This window comes from Rhipicephalus sanguineus, chromosome 5 (assembly GCF_013339695.2).
Source record: "Rhipicephalus sanguineus isolate Rsan-2018 chromosome 5, BIME_Rsan_1.4, whole genome shotgun sequence".
In the NCBI taxonomy this organism is placed as follows: Eukaryota; Metazoa; Arthropoda; class Arachnida; order Ixodida; family Ixodidae; genus Rhipicephalus; species Rhipicephalus sanguineus.
In genome coordinates, this window is record NC_051180.1 from 135,774,923 (window position 1) to 135,784,283 (window position 9,361).

A 9,361-nucleotide genomic window follows, 5' to 3' on the forward strand; every position below is an offset into this window, starting at 1 on the left:
TAATACCCCGTCGTCATTACTTGCGCAGTCGGGAACGCGGAGTTACGTCTTCAACGGAACACAAGCATTTAACATCCCATTCAGTAGCGCTTGTGTCACAGCCATGCTGAGACTCTAGCCGTGTGCAATTCACTTCACTCGCATGTTGCAGGTTCGATCAGCATGATCGAAACATGAATATCGAAAAGAATGCACACGTATGCTTTTCGCAACGTTGAAGAAGTTAGCCGAGAGGCGTGGATTGTGGCCGTGACTGCACGTTCCATCGCTCTAACCATTTCGCTTCGCTGGTCGAGCTCGAACGTGTTGGCGGCATGCGGCGCTCCACAAAATCCACAATAATTGCGATACATGCGATGCACAAGAGGAACTATGCTTTTATTTTGATCTCGCTCAAGGATATTATACATTAAATACAATGAAAGTGACTTACGTACTATGCTTTTATTTTGATCTCGCTCAAGGATATTGTACATTAAATACGGTGACTTACGAGCGTGAAAAAACTAACGCACGAGGGGACGTGAAGTCCAACTCGCTCCTCGTGAAAGCAGCTGATCGTTCATCGTCGCTGTCACTCTCGGTGCTTTGACAGTCTTCTACGTCCAGAGAAAAATCCTCGTCGTCAAGATGGTTTCTTTCAACATCACTGCTGAAAGCAATCTGAAGAATTTCCTCCGCCGAACGACTTCGACCACTCCGCATCACCGGCACGACTGGGCGCGGAGAACATTTTGCTTTCAGACCGGTCAACAAGCAAATCGCTTGCAGTGTGCTGCCACCTATCAACAAACGTACAAAAACAAGCGGCGCAGCGGTGGCTATGAAACCCAACACACTGGCGAAGGACGAAGGACGGCGTGGAAAGCGTTCGCTCCACGAAAGGCGTCGAGCAGACGCGTCCTCGAATGATTGAAACGTCGCTCGCACGATTCGTAACAGCGCTTTGCTGACAAAGGATAGAGGCCCTATTTTAATGTATTGGCACCTTGAGATCGCTCAGTTACACAAGAGCACATCGCGAGGCCGCGCGACCTCCCGCGTACAGTGTTATGGGATTCATGCACTACAAGAAACACTGACCAATGCTATATGAAAGTAAAAAGGGTGAGCTTCAACTGAATATTTCACACGATAACATTTAACTTACCTACGTGGCTGCAGAAAGCCTCGCGAAGCTGATAGTATGTGTACACTGTGGGCTAGCATTGAAAGCGCGAGTTGCCACGTATTTTCACGAAAACTTCGCGCCTCGCAAGAACGAATCAGATATCTCGTGTCACGGAGGGCCCGGTTTGTTGACTGATGCAGGGAACATGCATAGCCGTAGTGGTCCTTTCTTGCCAACGCGTTAACATTGAGGCTAGCACAGCCGAACAAGGGAGCAACTGGATAGTGCCGCCATTTTGTCGTCTACTAACCCTCCTCACGGCCGGGCTAGACCGCACGCGCGAACGCGCGCTCGCGCGTGCGGTCTAGCCCGGCCGTGCCCTGAGGACGCTCCTGAATTCCGCTTGGCGGCGCGACAGTCTATGGGCATTGCGAATACTCCAGCGTAACGACGACGCGCGCGCGTCACGGCGACGTTACGTCAGCAAAAAACAGCCCTCTATTGGGCGCGAGATCGAGCGGTCGCCACCTGGCGGCCCCTGACTGAACCGCGCCTAGTGTGGATTGCTCTATGCGTCGTCTGCTAGCCACGTTTTGTTTGCATGTGCGCGTACGTCATGCAGGACCTCAAAAGGCGGTTTGTTCCGTGCGTTAGTGCAACTTTCACCGCTCGTACGTAAGCCTAACACGATGTAAAGCAGCATTTGACCTTGATCGGCTGTATATGTACTGTAATAAGATCAGTGAGTGCACTTGTTGGGAGTGCTGTGTGTGGTCGTCGTACCCTCCGTTCACGAGAGTCATATCAGTGTAGGTGCCGCTCTGTGGTTCAAGCGCATTGCAAAGTGCACTTCGCGTTGTCGGCTCCGTGGTAAAAAAAAAGGCTCTCATGCACTTGCGCGTTGGGGTTAGATGTATAACTTCAGGACTGTCGTTTATAGGTTACGCGACGAGCTTGAGTTGTGTATAGTCGTGGTCCCACTACACAGAAATATTTCTCAAGTCACGTCCGACACTTCGGTACTTAAATTATCCCCTACAAAGAAGAGAAAATAGAATGACACGGAAATCGCAAAACTGAGTTGCCTTGCGCAATTTTAACTTGTGGCGAAATTTATACAAAAACGCCCGTGTACTTAGATTAAGGTACGCGTTAAAGAGCACTGATGGTCAAAATAATATAAACGGCGTACTTTACATTTATGTCGTAGTAATTGGACGAGAAGTCACATCTTTTTGTCTTTACATTATCTTGAGCGTTTGTGTTGCCTTGTAAAAGATTGACGGAAAGCAGCGGACATTATTCGCGAGAAAAAACGTACTTTGGTCCCGTGAAATAACCGGGCCTTTGCTCCATTACTGTCGTGCAAGCAAGGAGGTTAAACAAATAAACCTCCTTGCGTGCAAGTTATCAATCGAAAAGTTCCATGCTGTACGGTTACCTTTGTGTACTGTTACTGGAATAAAAACAAGCGTGTGCCCGTTAAACGCTTCTGTAGTGCTAAAGCGCTGTCAGCCACATAGCTTTCCTCAGTAAACCTATCAACTGTCCTACATTGGAGAACTGAATAAGAAATGCGGATGAGTATTTGAACACGCCGTGTACAAAGTGCTATTTGAACTCATCGTTCAGGAATACGGGCTTTCTTTTTGTTGCAGGGTATCCATATCAATAAGAAGTAAATACTTAATTCAGTCCCTCTACAGCAGTGCGTAGTAGATAGAACACAAGTTGAACATGTACAAATAAAACAAGAAAACGTCATTCATTGCGAAAACGCCGACTGTTGCCGAAGGCGAGCAACCCCGTTCGTTGGCAGAATGCGTTTCTCTCACAAGTAGCAGTAACGTTCGGCGTGCTTCGTGCATTAATTCGGAAATGAAGAGCGCACATATTACCAGAAAGCTGCACTCAACGCAATTTGTTTGCCGGAAATCGGGTCAAATCGCTCACAACGAAGCGCGACAACCACCAATCCACACTAGCGCGGCGACGGTGCTGCCACCTCTAGCCCGATCTCACTGCGAATAGACGATTTTCCGCAGCTGGTTTGTTCAATCAAAACTAAATGGCGCCACCACACTGTGGCCATCCCCCTGCCGTGGCCTTTGGCAGCGCTGCTCAATATATCTCTATCCGCGTCGTCTGCTCGGCGTTCCCATAGCGTCTGCGCGCACGCGAATAAAAGTGAGCAGACGGCAGCGCCGGAAAGTAAACATGGCGGCACCTGTGGATGCAGTTTCCCTCCGCCTCGAATTTATGACGTCATCGTCCTGCGCTGTGTACCCGTAAGTTCAAGACCTACGCATTTATTTGCTTTATATTCGCGTCCGGAAGCTTCGAGAGCAATGTTCTCGTCGGTATTTTGCAGTGTTTCCAAGATTCAGTCTCATACTGTCGGAGACAAGGCTTAGCAGGCGTGGCTAAATAAACACAACTGATCGCAATAATAAAGACAAAGCATACCTGATGCCTTTTCTCCAGCGTGAGCTGACACAAAGCGATGGCCGATTTTGCCATTTATTTATTGCTGTGAGGACAATGGGCGAGTAGGAAGCGCGAGTTCGGATCGAAGCGGGCTGTCGCGTCTGCACAGGTGCTGCCATGTTGGCTTGTAACCCCAGATATACTGGCGGTTGCTAATAGAGCAATTAAAGGCATACACCATAAATACGAAGTAGATTAAACTTATCGCTTATCGTTGTGGCGTGGTACGTGCCAAACAAACGTAAATGTCTCAACGTTATCACCTTTGAGGCGATTACATGTAGAACTGTTTTGCTGCGCAAGCTTGTGACTTGCTTACACCCTGCTGCAACCAGTTTGTGTGGTACGGCCACGGCCGCTTCGCTTGCCCAATGCGTTGGCTGGGGCATTGGCTGGGGCAAATGGCTGGGTGATGCCAATTACGATCACGTGATCAAACATGGCAGCGCCCGTGCCCCGCTGCGGAAAATCGTCTATAGTCCGGCGTCGACTGACCGCCGACGCGGCCGACGGCTGCTGGCGCGCTTGGGCGTCGCTCGGCTCCGAATAGATCCTGGGGTGCTATCGCGGAACGATTCTATTCCTTTTTCTATGCTTTTCGCCGCCATTAGTCGTCTCCGATTGGTCGAAGGGAGGCCATGTTATTTGTCAATCAAACAACCATAAAAAAGCGTGACGTCAAAATGACGTTTACACACTCATTATGCAGAGAGAAAAGGCATAATTTTTAGCATCGCCAGAGAGCGGGTCGTTTGGAAAGGCATCGAAAATGGCGGCTCCGCTGATCGGGATGGCGGTTGCGCTCATGCGACGCCGGCGACAACAACGCGAGCCCGACGATGCGTTTGACATGACAGATGACGAATTTCGGCGGCATTTTCGACTCTCGAAGGAAACTGTGCGATGGTTGTGTGGTCAACTGGCCGAGGAACTGGAAGGGGTGCGAGCGACGCGGCTCTCAGTGGAACAAAAGGTGTTGTGTGCGCTGCGCTTCTTTGCGACCGGGAGCTTCCAAGGTTCCGTCGGGAGCGAGACGACGATTGACATGGCGCAATCGACTGTGAGCGAATGCGTCAAACGCGTCGCTCAAGCTATAGTGAAAGTGGGCGCGCAAAATGGGTGGGTGCGCTTCCCGACGACGACCGAAGAAAAGGCGGCCGTGAAAGAAGGCTTCCTTCGGCTCGGCGCCATTCCGGGAGTGATCGGCTGCATCGACGGCACCCTCATCGGCATCAAGGCGCCCAAGGGACCCCGCAAGGCTTCGTTCATGTGCAGGAAGCACTTCTACGCCCTCAACGTTATGATCGTGAGTTAACCTCCGACTTGTTTGCCTTTCGTTTTACTGCGCCCGCGCCGGCATCTTTTGTTGTGTTTGCTTGCTAACAATGGGCTTTCGCCGCGCACGCTTTCCCAGATCTGCGATGCGGCGATGCGGATCCTGGCCATCGACCCTATGCGACCGGGGTCAGACCATGACTCGTTCGTCTGGCAGACGACCTGGCTGCGCCGACGGTTCCTGGCGGGGCGCATTGCAGAGCCAGGCGAATACCTGCTTGGTGAGATTAAAACGTTTTCCTCACGGGAGAAGTTGTGTTAAAAAATTTTGAGACCCCCCTGGGTCCTGCCCGAAGGTTTAAAAAAAAAAAGTAGTAGTGCAATCACTGTGCGACTTCTTTTTAGAAGGATGTGGCCCAAGTGATCAGAACAAATGAATAGAGCACTGCACTAAGGGTCTCGACAATTGTTGCAGCAGTGATGTAACATTATGGCCTCTGATGTTGACTACTAACGTTATGCTACATGGGTATACGTAGCATAGTACACTATTTCCGTCTTTGTGCAGGTGACAGTGGCTACCCATTGGAGCCGTGGCTCCTCATCCCGGTCTCTGGTGATCCTTCCGTGCACAGTGCCGAAGGCAGGTTCAACGCTGAGCACATCACCATGCGCTCCATTGTGGAGCGGTGCATTGGCATGCTTAAAGCCCGCTTCCGGTGCTTGCAGCGTTACCGCACCCTCCACCACGAGCCAGAGCGTGCTGCTGACATTATTGCAGCATGTGCTTCCCTTCATAATCTATGCTTAGGTGAGGGTGCCACTGAGCCGGTTGATGAGTTTGAAGGCATTGAAGACTTTTTCAGCAGCAGCAGCAGCAGCAGCAGCAGCAGCAGCAGCACCAGCAGCGAAGATTCTAACGGGTCCCCCATCCAACAGGGTTTGACCCGAAACAGGGCCACAAGAAGCTATTATTTAAGAGGGCGCGCAGTACGGGACGGTGTCATTGCGCGCTTTGGCACCACCCGTGCGCAGCACTACGAGTACTTGAGGAGGGTGCGCCGGCGGTTGCGACGCCAACAGCATCGTTGGTAGATGCGTAATGCAGCAGTTGGAGTAGTGTGTATTTAAGAGATGTCAAATAATTGATTTACACATATTATTACTGCGTTGATGTGTGACCTCTTTCAGGCATGGTACAAGAATTGTGATGAAAAGAGAACATATGCATTCTTGCAGAAAAGCCAGTGTAAAACAAAAGTATGAACATACACTGCACTGGAGCGTGGTCATATCCATACAACATTTCATGTGTTAAGCTTGCTGCTGAGGGTGGGATAAAAGCTGTGTTGTTTTTTACGCGCCAATATTTTGTCTGGCGACTTCTTTTCACAACTGTGTAATGGGTGAAGCAATGTGGCTGAATTGTGTTGCATAGCATGCACTGCAATGTTACTTTTTTTTACATTCGAAAGTTTTCATTGCTTAGTAACGAAATGTAGCCCCTTTGATGATGCTGCTGCTGCTGCTGTCGAGTATGTGCCATTGCCCTGTAATATCCACTGAAATGCAACCATGGTTTTGTTTTTTTTACATATGAAAGGTCTCTCGTTTGTCTTGGCATACGAGCGATTGTGATGTAGCTGTTAGAATTTTTGCTGCCGTGAATGAGATGGCGAACAACTTGTTCTGCCTGTAGGTATGTTCTGCATTTCTTTTGTCCCGCCTGATTTAAGATATGTCAAATAATTGATTTACACATATTATTACTGCGAGGATGTGTGACCTCTTTCAGGCATGGTACAAGAATTGTGATGAAAAGAGAACACATGCATTCTTGCAGAAAAGCCAGTGTAAAACAAAAGTATGAACATACACTGCACTGGAGCGTGGTCACATCCATACAACATTTCATGTGTTAAGCTTGCTGCTGAGGGTGGGATAAAAGCTGTGTTGTTTTTTACGCGCCAATATTTTGTCTGGCGACTTCTTTTCACAACTGTGTAATGGGTGAAGCAATGTGGCTGAATTGTGTTGCATAGCATGCACTGCAATGTTACTTTTTTTTTTACATTCGAAAGTTTTCATTGCTTAGTAACGAAATGTAGCCCCTTTGATGATGCTGCTGCTGCTGCTGTCGAGTATGTGCCATTGCCCTGTAATATCCACTGAAATGCAACCATGGTTCTGTCTTTTTTACATATGAAAGGTCTCTCGTTTGTCTTGGCATTCGAGCGATTGTGACGTAGCTGTTAGAATTTTTGCTGCTGTGAATGAGATGGCGAACGACTTGTTCTGCCTGTAGGTATGTTCTGCATTTCTTTTGTCCCGCCTGATTTAAGAGATGTCAAATAATTGATTTACACATATTATTACTGCGAGGATGTGTGACCTCTTTCAGGCATGGTACAAGAATTGTGATGAAAAGAGAACATATGCATTCTTGCAGAAAAGCCAGTGTAAAACAAAAGTATGAACATACACTGCACTGGAGCGTGGTCACATCCATACAACATTTCATGTGTTAAGCTTGCTGCTGAGGGTGGGATAAAAGCTGTGTTGTTTTTTACGCGCCAATATTTTGTCTGGCGACTTCTTTTCACAACTGTGTAATGGGTGAAGCAATGTGGCTGAATTGTGTTGCATAGCATGCACTGCAATGTTACTTTTTTTTTTACATTCGAAAGTTTTCATTGCTTAGTAACGAAATGTAGCCCCTTTGATGATGCTGCTGCTGCTGCTGTCGAGTATGTGCCATTGCCCTGTAATATCCACTGAAATGCAACCATGGTTCTGTCTTTTTTACATATGAAAGGTCTCTCGTTTGTCTTGGCATTCGAGCGATTGTGACGTAGCTGTTAGAATTTTTGCTGCTGTGAATGAGATGGGGAACAACTTGTTCTGCCTGTAGGTATGTTCTGCATTTCTTTTGTCCCGCCTGAGATAGCTGTATGCTGTCGTTTTGCAGTGCTCATTGACATCCATTCCTGTTTGTCTTTTCACTCCCTATGGAAGCAATGAAGCCTCCGATCGCACAAAAATGCAACGCACACAACACCTTCCGCTCCTTTAGAAGTGTCGTCGTTCACTCCACTTCCAGTTCCTATGTCAGTTGACCACACAACCATCGCACAGTGTTCAAGAGACAGAAATGCTGTTGAAATTCATTATCTGCCATGCCAGAGAACATGCCTCACTTGAAGTGCAGTCATATGCAGAAAAGTGAAATTACCAATGAGCATAACGTGAACGTAAAGTGCCTGTACTGGAAGAACGGTACTCAGTAACTTGGAATTTTCTAGTTACAGCACAAGTACAAGATGCAAAGTGTAGTAGCAGTCATAGCATGTACACAGGGTGTGTCCAGATATTAAATTTCGTTTTGATGCTTGTGCTGCTTCCAATACTTCCCGTACAAACCCTGCAAACGAGGAACCCCGGTACGTGCACCCTAATCGCGTGACAAAAGGAAATGTTTCACTGTTGATGAATGCACACAACCTGTCCGTACTTGTAAAAAGAGCTGTGTAATGTGTCTGCACAGTTTGTACAATGCAAGCCAGCATCATATGCGCAAATAAAAGCCCTCAAAGTTGATGTTTTATTTCTTGCATAAATATTCATTCCTTTTTTTCCTCGAACAATTCATTCAAGCAACACATTCTGTTTATACAATAATGTAACTACTGTATGGAAACTGCATTGGATGTCACACAGTATGGTACATCTTGTAAGAACAGTAGCTTAGAACACGATACCATGAACCGCGTTTGCTTGTAATAATGCACCACTAATGGCAGATAACGTTTCACTGGTTGTTCCTTTCATGCAGCTGATGACAGAGCACACAAAAAAAAAACATCCAAATGTTTACATGCATCACACTACATGAGTAATTGACAGTAATCCATTAAAAAAAACACTGTTAAGTTGACTTTACGTAACAGTGTCCTACCACCAGTATGTGGTCACGGCTGTATCTCCTACGTCAAACAGTAAAAGTACTCGAAACATCGCATTCCTGCAATGCAGGGAAGCATACAGCATATCACATTGCCATGACTTCCCTCCCGAAGACAAAGTGCAAAGGTATGCTTTGTTGATATCACACAACGTCAAACAATGTTTCTTAAGTCTATTGTGTATTGCCACTAGTAAGGTACATATTTTCATGAAAGTTGCTCATCTGGAAGTCACCTTAATTGGTATTTAAATGCATACAAACTATTGTTTACTGGCAGGAATGATTGCGCCTCCACATGCAAAAGTAAGCACTGAGTGCACATTTTTTATAAATGAGCAATATTGCACATAAAGGCTACATTCAAAGTGAACCACAAAAAAAACACTAAAGGGCCTGTATCCAAAAATACACATGTCACAGTAAAAGAGAAGGCATGTGCAACTCCCATAACATTGTGTTAATCAAAAAATAAAAAAAGCATACAATGAAAACAAAGGAAACATGCATTCACCATGTGCCGAGTT

General features: G+C 47.0%; 1 protein-coding gene across 1 annotated transcript; it reads left to right on the forward strand.

The window, feature by feature from the left end:
* Positions 1 to 4,682: 4,682 nt before the first annotated feature.
* LOC119394984 (putative nuclease HARBI1) lies at positions 4,683 to 5,752 on the forward strand (the record flags this gene model as incomplete). The annotated part of the gene is made up of 3 exons (XM_037662280.2): positions 4,683 to 4,904; positions 5,013 to 5,154; positions 5,442 to 5,752. Coding segments are annotated over exons 1-3 (492 nt in total), but the record flags the coding sequence as incomplete, so codon positions are not given.
* Positions 5,753 to 9,361: the final 3,609 nt, after the last annotated feature.